The following is a 16400-nucleotide window of genomic DNA, read 5'->3' as shown; positions in this document are numbered from 1 at the left end:
ATATCTTTGTCCCCAAGCTGTTTACTGACAGCATGTAAGCTTTTGTAACAAAGGCTGCTGGTTTCCGTGAAGGGGAGCTGGTAATAGGATTCCTCAGAGGTTTTTGTTTTCGTTTTTGTTTTTGAAAAAGACACGTTTATTTGGCATCATGATCAGACTATTATATTTAGCAATCAACAGCATGGGTGCAAAACAAAAAATCTACATTAAAACCCTTTGTTGAAATGCTTTACACTTTCCACGGAACAAAAACTAAAATAACCTATTATACAATTAGTCACAAATACAGTCCTTGAGATTTTTTGCCCATACACATGGGTATTGTCTAAAACATGTCTTCTTTGTAGCACCACCACTGTGCTTGGCTGAGTTCACAAATCTGTTGTAGCCTGTAGCTTCCCCGTCACTTCTCTGGCTCTCCTTTCCTGCTAAGCTTTGTTTCCTGGCAGTAATTACAACCTTCTGCCACTGCCATAGCTCCTGCTGCTGCTGGAACCGCTATAGCCACCTTGGTTTTGGGGTTTGGCAAAGTGTTGGCCTCCACCACCATAGAGGCAAGAACTTCTGTCTCCAAAGTTTCCTCCTTTCACGGGTCCAAAATTTGCAGATTGATTGTTGTAACTGCCAAAAGCATTGTAGCTTCCACCACCTCCTAAAGTGCTTCCATCATTACCGAATCCATTATAGCCATCCCACTGCCACCATAGCCACCGCCACCACGACTGCCACCAAAGGCATCTCGACCACTGACGTTCCCTCCACGACCAAAGCTGCCATTCCCACCAAAACCACCGCCACGACCACCATCAAAATTTCCAGAACCACTTCGACCCCTTTGGCTGGATGAAGCACCAGCCATCTCTTGCTTAGATAGGGCTTTCCTTACTTCACAGTTGTGGCCATTCACAGTGTGGCGTTTCTGAATGACAATCTTGTCTACGGAGTCATGGTCATCAAAGGTTACGAAAGCAAAGCCTCTCTTTTTGCCACTGCCTCGGTCAGTCATGATTTCAATCACTTCAATTTTTCCCATACTGTTCAAAATAATCTCTTCGGCGATGTTCTTCAGGGTCTTCTTTAATGCCACCAACAAAAATCTTTTTCACAGTTAAGTGGGCACCAGGTCTTTGAGAATCTTCTCTTGAGACGGCCCTCTTTGGTTCCCCAACTCTTCCATCCACCTCGCATGGCCTTGCCTTCATGGCTGCACCCACCTCCTCCACAGTGGCATACGTGACAAACCCGAAGCCTCTGGAGCGCCTGGTGTTTGGATCCCTCGTTACCACACAATCTGTGAGCACTCCCTGCTGCTCAGAGCGGCTCCTCATGGGCTTCCCTGGTGGCGCAGTGGTTGAGAGTCCGCCTGCTGATGCAGGGGACACGGGTTTGTGCCCCAGTCCGGGAAGATCCCACATGCCGCGGAGTGGCTGGACCCATGAGCCATGGCCGCTGAGCCTGCGCGTCCAGAGCCTGTGCTCCGCAGCGGGAGAGGCCACAACAGTGAGAGGCCCGCGTACCACAAAAAAAAAAAAAAAAAAGTAGCAAAAACAGTGTTTGGAAGGTTGGCTGCAGGGCAGAATAAGGAGTTAGAAAGTGATCAAAGGTGATTCACAGTGTTAAATGGAAAATATACCCTGGAGCTTACCTTCACGTGGTCCAAGGTGTTTCCTGAGCAAATGGCATCACTTAGAGAAGTGATGCAGGGCCAGAGAGTGGGGAGAGAGGGTTTACAGTGTGCATTTCAATGACAATGGGAAATAGTCACTCTGACCAATGCTCTTCTTTGGGCTGATAACTAAAAATCCACCCTACAAATGCCAACTGTATAGCTGTAAGTATGGTACTTTACTAAAGTTCCAAATGTCACGAGAAATAAAGGTCTTTATGGTGTTATGAAATGCTTATACCTGAATGTGAATGAAGTCACTGACAGCTATTTCGTGGAGTGCAGGAGAGAGATTATCAGGACGCTGGGCACCAGTGGGGAAAAGTAAAAAATGCAGAGGCTGAGGGCAGAAATAGATCAAGGGGCAAGCCAGACTGGCAGCTACCCATGGTGCCACCCCATAATGGGCACCAAGACATCACTGGAATAGGAGGAAATGTTGTGCCAGTTAGCTCAGATTTCCACATGGAGTTTCTTGCTTTATTGGGAAGCTAATGGGTCCTGCTCTCACCAATTCCCCAAAATACAATTGGGCATTTGAAAAGCCATCCTCCCATAGGCCAACTGCTTGGTGCTGTTTCGGCCTCTCCATCAGTGATGGAACGTGGATAGGCTGACAGTCCTACAATGAGGACAAAGTCAACCTAAGCTCTGGCACCTCGTGAGTTTTGACCTGGTACAGTCAACAAAGAATGAGGGTTCTGCTTTACTGTATGTGTCTTAACCCTCTAAGAGGCCTCCCAAAACATTGTCCGGTTCAGGAAAAAATAAAACGGAAGGAATACAACATCTACCAAAAAAATGAAAAACGTTTGCCATTGTGAAAGTCATAAAAAGGCTTTAAACATATTTTAATAAAACTTTACAACTACATTCATTCGTTCTCCCTTATCATTAGTGAATATGAATAATGCTATGGAAGAATTGTGAAATAAAAGACATTTCTGGGACTTCCCTGGGGGTCCAGTGGTTAAGACTCCATGCTTCTACTGCAGGGAGCACAGGTTCAATCCCTGATTGGGGTACTAAGATCCCACATGCCACATGGCGTGGGGAAAAGAAAGACATTTCCTTTTTTTTTTTTTAAATTTCTATTTATTTATTTTTGTCTGCGTTGGGTCTCCATTGCTGCACGTGGGCTTTCTCTAGCTGCAGAGAGCAGTGGCTACTCTTTGTTGCGGTGTGCAGGCTTTTCATCCTGGTGGCTTCTTTTGTTGCGGAGCACGGGCTCTAGGCGCACAGGCTTCAGTAGTTCGGCACACGGGCTTAGTTGCTCCACGGCATGTGGGATCTTCCCGGACCAGGGCTCAAACCTGTGTCCTCTGAATTGGCAGGCAGATTCTTAATCACTGCACCACCAGGGAAGCCCCAAAAAAGACATTTCTAAGAAAGTTAAAATATAATGCTACATTTATTCTAAATAACAAGCCCTTAATTCGAAAGAGATATACAATTTTTTAAAGAGAAAATTCATTTCTTCCCTTCAACCACCAACTAAATAAATGTTGAACAAACATGGGAAGTCCGTTGGTTTGGGGGAGTTCCATATTGCTACCCTACTTTGGGCACCACATGTCTATAACCAGCCCTGGCTCACCATATCTACCCCCCCGCCCCAATATAGGTATATATTTTCTTTTGGTTTCGCATGAATGCATTTGATTCCTTTATTCAACAAGCATATATTGTATGTCGACTGCATGTCAAGTACTGTCCTAGGTACTCTAGAATATTATCACATTTTATCTTTATAGCAAACCTTTCAGGTTGTTTACAAATGAGAAAATTCATTTCAGAAGCTAACTTCCCAGACTCCCAGACACAATATTAATTTAGTGAGTTGATTTTTTTTCCTGAACACATTCCAAAAAGGATTTAAGGCTTTTCCATTAAGAATAAAATCCTATATCTAATGTATGGAGTTTCTGAGTAATGATGGTGCATTGGACAGATGTGTTTACCTTGGCTCTCTCGTGGAGGCCAACAAAAAGCCAGCAATGGAGTTCTGTTAAAGAGACTCATAATTTACACAAAGTCAGTGGGAGAGGAAACAGCAGCAACAGCATGTGGAAAGTGGTAAAAAGCATCTGGCTTGGTCAACTCAAGAGAGCCAAGAGCCAAACCAGAGGAGGGGAAGCCCAGAAACCACCAGCACTGCCTTGCAGAATTTCACAAAATCTCAGAAACAAGCAGCACCAGGTACCCTCTGAAATCGAGGGTAAAATCGGAGTCAAAAACAGGACGGTGGCTTGAAAAATCTGTTAAGAAACAGTAGTTCCCTTCCCCAACCTCAGCAAAATGGTGTACGTTTATTTTGAGAAAATGGTGTACGTTTATTTTGAGAAAATGGTGAGCCGGAGAGACTCTGCCCCAGAACACCAGGCAGAGTGAGGTTTGAGGTACCACACTGGTAACAGGAGGCTTTGGGAAGGCTGTCCGTTGAATCTGGAACTGCTCCCAGGCTCCTCCCTCACTGGCAGCCGGGTCCTCCACCAAGGACTGGGACATTCTTCTCTGGTCATAGAAAATAATCCCACATATACTGACACTGTAGACCCCATGATACTTAAGTGGAGTCTGCCACATACAGAGTTTGCAGTCAGCATTTAGTCCCTCATTCGTAAACATGGACAGAGAGCCACGGACTGAAATCGAACACTTGGGGAAAGCTTCTAACGTGAAAAAAGAAAGCCCCAAACTAATAAACAGAAGAAAGAAACTTAGAGGAAACAGAAAATATGGGGGGAGGGGCAGGGGGAGACTTAAAAGAAAATAATTTCACTAAGATCTTCAAAGGAAGAGAAGATATTTCCACAGGTCCCAAGAACAGAATGTTAAAAAAAAAAAAAAATTCAGGAAACAGGAGAGCTGCAATATACAGTTGAGGAGTGTCATAAACAGACTTCCAAAAATGTCCCCACAAGATCCCCACCCTATCTTGGTACTACTGTGAAGGGACTTACATGTGCAATTAAGGTTACTGATCAGCCAATCTTAAAGAAGGGAAATGATCCTGGATTACCAAGTAAGTCCCAAAGGAATCACACGAGCCCTTAACTACAGAAGATGAATCCCAATGATTGAGATTTGAGATGTGAAAGGGCTGTGCAGTGTAGGGGCCTAGGGGCCTCAAGTAAGGACGCTACCTGAGAAAGGCCTCTAGGTGCTCATGGGAAGCATGAGAAGGAATGTGGACAGACTCTAGGAGCAAAGATCAGCCCCTGGCTGACAGCCGGTAAGGAAAAGGGGCCTGACTCCAGTCCTACAACCACAAGGAATGGAATTCTGCCACCAACCTGAATGAGCTTGGAAGCAGATTCTTCCCAAACCTTCAGCTAAGAGCTCAACCAGCCAACAACTTGATTTCCACCTTGTGAGACACTAAGCAAAGACCCAAATGAGCCATGCTGTGCCCAGACTTCTGACTCCTAGAAACTAAGATCATAAATGGGTGTTGTTTCAAACCTCTAAGTTTATAGTAATTTATTATGGCATCAATAGGAAGCTAATACACTGAGACCCTACAAGAAACAGAAATTAATAATAGAGAGAAGGAAAACCAGAGTCATGAGATTCTATGAGAAGACTGACCCAGAAGGTCCAAAACCTAAATAAAATCATTAAAAAGGGGGCTTAAAAAAAAAAAAAAAAAAAAAAAATAGGGAACTCAGAGGATGCAAGAGAGGAGATTATTGAAGAAACAGAGAAAAATGCCCTTCAGTGGAGGGGTGGGGGGGAGGGATAGATTTGGAGTCCGGGATTGACATGTACACCCTGCTATATTTAAAATAGGTAACCAACAAGGACCTACTGTATAGCACAGGGAACTCTGATCAATGCTCTGTAATAACATAAATGGGAAAAGAATTTGAAAAAGAATAGATGCATGTATATGTAGAACTGAATCACTTTTCTGTACACCTGAAACTAACACAACATTGTTAATCAACCATACTCCAGTGTAAAATAAAAATAAAAAGACAAGAAAAGAAAAATGACCTTCATTTGAAGGACGTGAGTTCTCACATTACAAAAGCCCAACACAGTGGATGGAAAAAGACCCCAGAAATGCCCATTATTTTCCTGAAATTTCAGAACACTCAGAACAGGAAGAAAACCCAACAAAGCTTCCAGAGAGAAAAAACAAGTCACATCAAAGGATCAAAATCAGAATGGCTTTGGACTTCACAGCTGAAATGCTGGAACCTAGAAACCAATGGACCAAAGTCCTCACAATCTAAGGAAAAACTATTTCTAGACTAGAATTCTAGAACTGGCCAAATTATCAGTGATGTATGATGGTAGACTAATGACATTAGACCAGTTAGCTCTCATGAATGTACCTCCCAGCATCATTCTCAGATGCTTCAACAAAACCAGGACTTTAACCGTGGGAGAGGAAGAGACAGGATTCAGGAGCCATGGGGCCAGGGACGGGGGAGGCAGGAAGTGCTGGTCTTATAATAAACTTTGTAGAAATATCAGACCCTTAAGGTTTGATTAAAATAAAAATGGAAAAATAGGCATATTGTAAAAACAGAAGAATAAATAAATGAGGAAACGGATTGAAGCAAACAACCTGGGGTAAACTTAATATCTCAAACGCAAACTGTCTGGCCTCAATTAATTCCAAGAACTAGACCACAAATTTGGCTTCATTCTTCCAAGGTGCTGAGATACACAGTCAGTTACAAGATTTATAGTGTCCATAGGACAAACACGCCACAGCTGTTCAACAGAAACGCAGTTTTTCCTAATACCTGAGACAAATTTTTCCCGTAGGTCCTCATAAAAAGGACACTGTATAATGTTGTAGTCGGTGTACCTGAAACTATCCCAAAGATGTATACAACAGTAAATTTTCCCATTGCTCTTTCTTATCATGTCCATCAAAATAGGCGGATGGCAAAAAACTGGAAACACAGTTTAGAGTAAGTGCCTGAGCTGAAAGCGCATGTTCCAAGGGTAACATTAAAAATGCTTGTCTTTCAATCAGTCCTCGATGAGCATTGCTTCTTACAACCTGGGATTTTATTTTTTCTTGCATCTCCATATTTACCCCAGGTTGGGATTTAGAAACATGAGGCAGATCAGACAAACTCAGGTAGGCAAAGGGTCTGAGATTTTTATCTTACTTGCAGGCTAACCATTTAGCCGGCCACAGTTTCATGTGTGCTGACAGAAGACAATCCTGGGTTAGGGACAAAGGACTGTATTACAGCAACAACAGTAATCAGAGTATCAGCATTTGTGCTGGTTCGCCAAACCTCAATTCCCATAGGACAATGCAACGAAGGCCAGATGACACCTGCACATACTCTGTGTTTAGGAAAACTGCGTCTTTTATAATGAGCAGTATGTCTGCCTTTTGCTCTCAAGAAAGACACTATCTCTAGCTTCCAAGGTTGTAAGTAAACCTGTTCTTTGCTCCAGAGGCTGAGACTTCATCTTCCAAAACCTTTCTACAACATCCGTGAAAAGATAGTCTAGAACAAATTTGCAAGATAAGTGCAAGTTGTGCAGAAACACAACAGAACCATGGAAAACTGCCTGCCAAGAGTGAGTGGGTAGGAGGAATGACAGAAGGCAGATTTCAAGAGGAAGTCTCAAGAGAAGGCTGTGGAGTCCCAAGAAAAAATGTATCCCAAGCCTCAACAAGATACGAAGTTCAGATCGTAACAATAGTTGCCACTGGTACAAACAAATGGAGCACCTTTCTGCTCCCAGGTGGCCCTACACCCTAGGGCCTGGCTCTCTTCCTCCAGCTGGCAACTGGAGGAAGGATGGAACAGAGAAGTGCAAAGGGCACGGGCCAAGTGTCTCCAAAGGAAGTTTCCCAAAAGCTGCTACAAACTTTGTGCTACAAACTTTGTGCTTATATCCCATTGGCCAGAACTCAGTCCCACGGTCACTATGACCTGCAGGGGAGGCTGTGAAATGTAGTCTTTATTCTGAGCAGCTACATGCCACGCTTTGAGCTCTATTACTACAGAAAGAGGGGATCACTACAGTCTCTGCCACACCTTTCAAGGCATTTTCCAAAACAAGGAGTTCCTTTGGGGTAGCAAGAGCTCCTTTGCTACATTTTTTAAACTTGGCACACTAGAATTCTGTGTAAAGACCCTACATTCATTTGGCAAACATTTATTGAGCACCAACTGTGTACCACACACCATGTTCAGTGTGATCATCTCACTTAAGGAGCAATAACTTTCCATTGGGACTCACAGCTGTACACCCCAGGCCAAGCTTCATAAAGAATTTTCATATCACAATACCTTCAGAGTTTTGTTTTCATTTTACTAATCAGGAAGCCAGAGGCTCAGAGTAATGAAGTAGTTTGAAAAAAATTAAGCATAGAATTAGGTTGTAGAAAAGGAACGTATATCCCACGTCTTTCTTTTCTTCCCTAGCCTGGTGTTCTGTGCCAAGGTGTGTTCTTCCATTATGCTATTCCCTTCTCAACATACTAGCCAAAAAGCAGATAAATGATTTGATCAGTCTGTGTTTTTTCTTTGGTTTTTATTCTCAGAAGATTTCTTATATAAGATTTCCTGAATTTCTAAATGTTTTCGTTTGACTGGGACGATTAAAGCTATGGTAACTCTTTCTCATCAACTTTAATATTGGCTTTGATTTAGAATACATTGTTTGGGGCTTCATATTATTTTAAGATTACATTAAAAATTTCCACAACAATCTGTAACCAAAAGATGGGAAGATGCTCTCCCTACAATGCTTATTTCAAATGCACTGCAGGAAGTGGAGTCAAACAAACTGGACCTTGTTTATCAGTCCCAAGGGGCACATAACATTTCTAAGAACTGAGCAAAATAATAGGTAATACGGAGCATCTACAGTATTCCCATAAGAATAAATTTTCTATACCCTCTAAGTCTTCATCTTTCTGGCCTGGAGTCTCCCATTTCGTTAAACATCGTATACTACACCCAAACCTCTGAATTTTGGGAAGTACGTATTTTTTTAAATGACTTCACTCACGTAAAAATCTAACTTTTGGAAGAAAGCAGATTAAGTCCACTTTGCACTTTTATAGAAGTGAAAGTTGTTTTAACTTCTCAAGGAAGTCTTGAAAACAAGAAAAAGATGTTATATTGAGTAGAGGCAATTCTAAAATCATATCATTACTGTTATTTTCTCTGTGACAAAACTTCGATAAATGCCGTAAAGTGCTATTCATTGCCAAGGGGATTTCTAGACACTTGTAAATTCCCAGCAACCTCTAACTTCAGATGGCAAGAATAGAAATCTTGGTGTTGGGAAGACAGCTGGCCCAATCAGATTTATATCTGCCTCTGTCCAGACTTTCTTGGGCATCTAATTCCACAGTAAACAATCACTACCACTTCTCAGGAATTTACTCTTGGCCTTTTTACTGGTCTGAGGCCTTAATATTTATTGTCTTATTTAATGTTCCCAATAGATTATGTGGTAGGTACCGTGTGGCTGAAGGTACCATATTCAACCTGCGGCTGAAGAATACTCAGCTAGTAAAGGAACTGAGTGTAGATGCAGCCACATACAAATGAACGTTAATCTCCCTAACATATAAGCTTACAAATCAAATAATAAGGACAATTGAAATGTGGACAAATGACAAAAATATGGAATTCACAAATGAAGCAATACATGGGACCAATAAACACATGGAAAGATATTCAAAGTCAGTTGAATCTATCAAAATTGCCTAAGCAATTTTAAAAAACTCATCAGTTTTGGGGACACTTCTTGATAGGAATAATTAAAGAAAAAATGTATTCCATAATAGAAAGGATCATTTAAATTAACATAATTAAATTTCACAAGATGTGCTTGAGAACTCTGGAAATTACAGACTGTTAAAACTGCATCAGTGGGGGCTTCCCTGGTGGCACAGTGGTTGAGAGTCTGCCGGCCGATGCAGGGGACACGGGTTCGTGACCCGGTCTGGGAAGATCCCACATGCCGCGGAGCGGCTGGGCCCGTAAGCCATGGCCGCTGAGCCTGTGCGTCCGGAGCCTATGCTCCGCAATGGGAGAGGCCACAACAGTGAGAGGCCCGCGTACCGCAAAACAAAAAACAAAAAACTGCGTCAGTGGGACCAAGATGGAATAGATTCATTTCTCCCTATTCCTCCCTCTAAGTACAGCCAAAGCCCTGGGCATTATATATAAAACAAACACCAGAAGACCTGAAGGGTGGAAAGAAAAAGGTAGCCCATCTAGAGAACTTGAGACCCAAGGAACAACACGATGGTGAGTTCTCTGGTTTTTGTGTGATATATTCTGAACTGGATGTTAGAGAAGCTGGCAACCCAGAGAGGCAAATGGCAGCAAGAAAAGCTCTTTCTGGCTGAAGGACTAGAAAAGAGGCAGGCTAGCGAGACAGAAAACTTTTAGACAATAACCACCCTATCCCAGCCAAACACCACAGAAAAGAAACATGGCCCCACCACCATCCATGCAAAGGTCAACTGGGGACCCGGACTTCAACCCTTGAGCAGCTGTAACAAGACACACTGTGTCAGTAGGGTCCATGTCATTTTCCTGGTATGTAAAAACCTCCCAAACTAACAGAAAAGGGACAGTTCAAATAGCAGTTTTCCTGGACTCTCAAGGCAGAATAACAAATCCTTTTGCAAGTCAGGTGGCTCTCATATCTCTGCTTTCAACAAAAACAAAGGAGTTAGAAGTAGTGGCAGGGCCTGCTGGTGGTCCCAGCAAATGGGAGGGGGTCATACAGTCTTTTAGGGTTCAGACTCTTTTTAGGGTATAAACTGTTAGGGTTTAGGGATTACTACCATAGAGGCCTGTGCAGAGTCTCCTTCTCTGCTATAGCTGGTCACGCTCTGACTTCATATTTGAAACCGTTGTGCAATTTCCCACATTGCAGTTGCCCCAGCCTCTACAAGGCTCCCAGTAGCCAGCATATTTCATGAATAAGGAGCAAAACCTACCGATCGCTGTCCAGTCCTCCATGATTGCATAGTTTGGGTGCCCCAATTATACCATACTTGTTCACAAAGTTCCCACGAACGTGCTGACTGCTGGGATGGGGTCTAAGCTGCACCTATCATCTGGGTCCTATCACCCTTCACCCTGCTCCACAAATTCCTCCTCCCCCATCTCTTATATTCCTTTTTACCACTGTCCTCGGGGCCTTCCTCACCTTTGGCTCTTCCCCATCAGAGCAGTAACAAATATCCTGCCTCAATATTTCCCCACCAAACTACTGTCCCATTGCGCCTTTCCCGTCTCCATCTAACAACCTGTAGTCTCTACTCAGTCTTCCACTCACTCAAAGTTTCATTCCGATTTTAAATGTTTAAGTGTTCATAAGTGCACGAACACGAGCAAAATGAAAATATTTTCATTGTAAACATATCAAATATTCTAGAAATAGAGTCAAAAGTCAAAGCATTTCTCCACCCAGTACTACTCCCAACCTTTCCATTACACTTTCCCATATAAAATTTGGTGTGGTTCCTTCCACACTTTCATCTAGGTATTTATACACAGGTCTGTTACGTATATAGTTTCATGTTGCACGGCATATCCCTCTTTCCCATGAGTTGTTCTGAAAAGTTATATATATATGGATCCCTTTTCTTCTTGAACATTGCATGGTGTGTTGTAGAAAGGGTGCGCCATGATTTCCTATTAATGGGCTTGAGATTATTTCCAATTTTCTTTCCTGTTGATGGACTTTCAGGTTATCTCTATTTTTCCCCTTAAAAACAGTATCTTAATGATCAGCCTTCTATGTAACTTTGCTCACCTCAAAGTTCATCTGAGGAGAGTGGGGAAGAAGGAGTTAAAGTACCTGGCCTTTTGTTCTGAGGAAAGAAGGCAGGTGACACATAAACTCCTTGTAAATGTGCTGAAAACTTGACCTCCTGGCTAATAGACTAATGATATTTGCTAGGAGATCTCTTATCTATGGAATGCTCTTAGTAGGATATGGCTGGTAAAGAACTGTTTATGGTAAATAAAGTTAGAATTTATGGATTCGTGAGGCAAGACTCCTGAGAAAGTCACACAAGCTGTATAACTATATAGGGTACAAAATGGTAACGTTGCCTTACCTCCAGGCTCCCTGCTGTGTGAGATGTCCCACAAACGTCAAGTGAGATCTTATCTATTACTTGTCCAAAGTAGGAATGAAAGACCCAGGAGGTATGCAGGATTTTGTAGACTTCCTGCTTAGCCAGTGCCTTGATCACTTGTGTTCTTGACATTATGAGTAAAGCTCTATATGGATAAAACCTCTGATGCATGCAAGTCTGATGCGACAGTCTGATACTGTGTGTTAGCTCAGAGATTACTGGAAGTTACCAAGTTACCATCCAAGAAGGCTGTAGCAGTTTCTATTCTCACCAAGAGTATGGGTTTCTCAGCAACACTGACTAGTTCCAACAATTCAAGGGCCAATAACCCACTGCCATTTAAATTCGTATTTTTGTTTATTAATATCATTTTTTCATTTGTTGGTTCTTTGGATCTGCGTGTGTGTGTGTGTGTGTGTGTGGGTGTGCGCGCACACATTTTCTACTAGTATTATTTGCCCCTCTTTCTTAGGTTAAATTTTCTTATTCTTAGTAATTTGAGAAACATCATACTATAATGATGAAGTATGTAGATTCTAGGTTCAAATCCTGATTTGCCACTTGCTAACAGGCATGTTGCCTTAGAAAAGTTACCTAAGTTCTAGTTTCCTCATTGAATGCCCATACCATAAGGTCATGTGAAGATTATGAGATAATGCATGCAAAACACCAAGAATATAATCTGGTACATAGTAAATGCTTAAACGATGATAGCCAGCCAAAGGAGCTCTTTATATATTTTGTGCATTAATTCTTTGATTATTAAATGTGTTGTGAATATTTTCTCCTAGTCTAGGGCTTATGTTTTAACTTTGCTTAAACTTTGTTTAAATTTGTCAGGAAGGAAATTTTTTTTTTTTTTTTGCGGTACGCGGGCCTCTTACTGTGTGGCCTCTCCCGTTGCGGAGCACAGGCTCCGGACGCGCAGGCTCCGCGGCCATGGCTCACGGGCGCAGCCGCTCCACGGCATGTGGGATCTTCCCGGACCGGGGCAGGAACCCGTGTCCCCTGCATCGGCAGGTGGACTCTCAACCACTGCGCCACCAGGGAAGCCCAGGAAATTTTTTATGCAGTCAAATCTGCCATTCTTTTCCTCTGTGTAACCTGATTTTTCATCTGAACCATTTTATCGAATTGACCATTTCAAATTTCAGTTGTTTTCTTTAACCCACTTTTTGATTTTGTGGTCAAATCTTAAGAGCCTTTTTTGGTCTCGGCAGACATCACTCTTCTATTTCTTTCATGGAAGATAATCATCAGCCACTCCTTTTTCACTTTTCCCCTAAAGATCATGTTCTTTTTGCTCTTGCTTCTCTTTCCACCATCATACTCCCTGGATGATCTTATCGACTCTAATGGTTTCAACAATCCCCCTAGGCACATAACACTGAAATTTTCAGAGCAGTATTTCCCACGGTTTATGAGGTATTTCTTTCTTTTTTTTAAATTAATTTTTATTGGAGTATAGTTGCTTTACAATGTTGCATTAGTTTCTGCCGTACAGCAAAGTGAATCAGCTATACGTATACATATATCCCCTCATTTCTGGATTTCCTTCCCATTTAGGTCACCACAGAGCACTGAGTAGAGTTCCCCCTGATATACAGTAGATTCTCATTAGCTATCTATATTATACATAGTAGTGTATATATGTCAATCTCAATCTCCCAACTCATCCCACTCCCCCTTCCCCCCTTGGTATCCATACGTTTGTTCTCTACACCTGTGTCTCTATTTCTGCTTTGCAAATAAGTGCATCTGTATCATTTTTCTAGATTCCACATATAAGCAACATTATACGATATTTTTCTCTGACTTACTTCACTCTGTATGACAATCTCTAGGTCCATCCATGTCTCTGCAAATGGCATAATTTCATTCCTTTTTATGGCTAATATTCCATTGTATATATGTACCACATCTTCTTTATCCATTCCTGTTAATGGACATTTAGGCTGCTTCTGTGACCTGGCTATTGTAACTAGTGCTGCAATGAACATTTCGGTACATGACTCTTTTTGAATTATGGTTTTCTCAGGGTATATGCCCAGTAGTGGGATTGCTGGGTCATATGGTAGCTCTAGTTTTACTTTTTAAGGAACCTCCATACTGTTCTCCATAGTGGCTGTATCAATTTACATTCCCACCAACAGTGCAAGAGGGTTCCCTTTTATGAGGTATTTCTAACGTATGTTCCACAATCACCTTAAATTTCTTCTAAAACTGAACTTTATATACCCTCTATACAGATACTAAGATATAATGTTTGCTAAGGAATACTGTTATGCCTTTTTCTTTCACTTACAACAACGAGTATGTGTGAAATATATTTAATGAACAAAAGAATAGAAATATGTTGCTGTAATATGCACAGAATGTCTCTAGCAGGACACGGCAAAATTGGCAAAAGTGGCTGTGACAAGAGGAAAAGACATACTTTTCACCTTCTTTGTGTCTTTTGAATTTTGTATAATGACATATAATGCCTATTCAAAAATAAACACAAGGGCTTCCCTGGTGATGCAGTGGTTAAGAATCTGCCTGCCAATTCACGGCACACGGGTTCGAGCCCCGGTCCAGGAAGATCCCACAAGCCCCGGGGCAACTAAGCCCGTGCTCCACAACTACTGAGCCTGTGCTCTAGAGCCCGTGAGCCACAACTACTTAGGCCCGCGCGCCACAACTACTGAAGCCCATGCGCCTAGAGCCCGTGCTCCGCAACAAGAGAAGCCACCACAACGAGAAGCCCATGCACTGCAACAAAGAGTAGCCCCCACTCACCGCAACTAGAGAAAACCTACGCACAGCAACGCAGCCACAAATAAATAAATAAATTTATTTATTTATTAAAAAAGAAATTAAAAAAATAAAAACAAATCTACAAATAAAAGGGGCCCTGTCATCAATCCTACAAAACCTACACCCTGTTTTGGCTGGTGATGTTACTTATCTACTCAGTCTCTGCTGAGCACTTGGGAATCATCCTCCATCTCCTCGAATGTGCGTCTGAGTACCATATTCTATTGAAATGCCTCAGAAATGGACCCTTCATCCACCTCCTGATTCAACAGTGACTCTAAGAACACACAATGGGCTGAGCACTGGGCTAGAGGTAAAAAGATGAGTGAAATATCCTCACCAAGTCAGTACAATCCCCTCAAGAAGCCTGCAGCCTACGATGCAGGGCAGCCACACGGCACATTTTAATAATATTTATTAAATAGCTGACTCCTTAAGCCATTTGCAAGTATTTATTTAGGTAGGAGATCATAAAATATATTTTTATAATACACGTAAGAAAAAAAACATTTAAATGAATAAAAAATAAAATGACAGGAGGTGACAGAATTTAGTGTTTATAAATGAGGCCATCAATAACTTTAACAATTCAAAGTGACAGTGTATTTAAAGTTGAGACCATGCTTTACATTTACGATATTTTATAATTTAAAAAAAGGCATTAGGCTTTTAAAGGTAATACATGACTTAACAGTTTCTCAAGTGACTTTCATAATGGGTGTCTAGACACTGTCATACACTGATGTGAAAAAGAAAAAAGACAAGAACTTAGGCAAGCAAAGTATTAGTCATAGTAGCTTGGTAACGTTTACTTTTCTTATATAAAGATTCTTCAATTTACATTTGTTCTTGTTACAGGAACAGAAAGAACTAATTTGACAAGTATATCTGAGGAGTCTGTAAGCTATAGAGCAAAAATAGTTATTTTTAAAAGCCTGTATTCCATGAAAATGTGCACCACACAGCATTTATAGTAACTGAGTAAATGTAAACCATGTGATTATTAAGTCTTCTAAATAAAACATTGAACCCCCAAATCTCACACAATAATATCCCCTATGCCCACATCTCTTATTTGAAGGCAGCCTTAAGCTTCAGACTAATAAACATTTGCTATTTTGAAAAAGTTCTTACCTCCATTACTAAAAATGTTTCTGCAAGGTGCCTTAGATTTTTTTTTCAGTACTCTAGTAACAAGATATATCATGATCAATGAATGACCACAACCTTTAGAAAAAAGTACTGAGGCTAGAGAAAGAATGATCAAGTGTGAGGTTTCTGTCTCCAACCCTGGAAGACCTTTCTACTTTGAGACCCACAGCTCCAGGAAGACAACTCAAACTTCCTTACTTAAAAAAAAATATTTTAACATGAATAATTGAATAATTAGATTTCTAGGAAAATGAGGCTTTTAAATTAAAATTTGGCAAAAATCAACTATAATACATTTTTTCTTCCAATCATTTATGAATAACAGAAGATAAATCGGGTGAAGTTTTACATACAAAAGACATAAATACTGCATAATATGTAGTGAGTGAATATTGGCACATACCCTTTTGTATTTAAAGCATAAAATGCAACCAGCAAAACTGATGCTCTTAAGAAACATTTATGACCTAAGTCAGAAAACCTCTATATGACTTGGAAATGTCCCACAGTTTAAGGCTTTCCAATAGGTTTATAGCAAGCATCAGGTTGCCAGAGGCGAATATCAACAAGAACTTGATTGAGTTTTTGCATCCAGAGATCCCGCTCTTCCTTGGTATCTGCAGACAGCCAGTTCCTACATGAACAAACAAAAAGATCAGGATCCCTTCCCCCATTCCA

General features: G+C 41.4%; 1 protein-coding gene and 1 pseudogene across 4 annotated transcripts in view; both read right to left on the bottom strand.

The window, feature by feature from the left end:
• Positions 1-452: 452 nt before the first annotated feature.
• LOC112415721 (heterogeneous nuclear ribonucleoprotein A1-like) lies at positions 453-1328 on the bottom strand (annotated as a pseudogene).
• A 13685-nt stretch (positions 1329-15013) lies between these two features.
• Positions 15014-16400, bottom strand: part of ANLN (anillin, actin binding protein) — a 56918-nt gene continuing 55531 nt past the window's right edge. For all 4 annotated transcript variants that reach the window (XM_024768892.1, XM_024768895.1, XM_024768894.1 and 1 more), the window contains one exon: positions 15014-16356. In XM_024768892.1, the coding sequence (XP_024624660.1) occupies positions 16233-16356 (124 nt within the window). In that variant the 3' untranslated portion in view covers positions 15014-16232. The remainder of the gene's footprint in view (positions 16357-16400) is intronic.

Source organism: Neophocaena asiaeorientalis, unplaced genomic scaffold (assembly GCF_003031525.2).
Source record: "Neophocaena asiaeorientalis asiaeorientalis breed wild unplaced genomic scaffold, Neophocaena_asiaeorientalis_V1.1 scaffold314, whole genome shotgun sequence".
Taxonomy (NCBI): Eukaryota; Metazoa; Chordata; class Mammalia; order Artiodactyla; family Phocoenidae; genus Neophocaena; species Neophocaena asiaeorientalis.
Note: the sequence above shows the minus strand (reverse complement) of the source record. Positions and strands in the feature narration are given on the sequence as shown.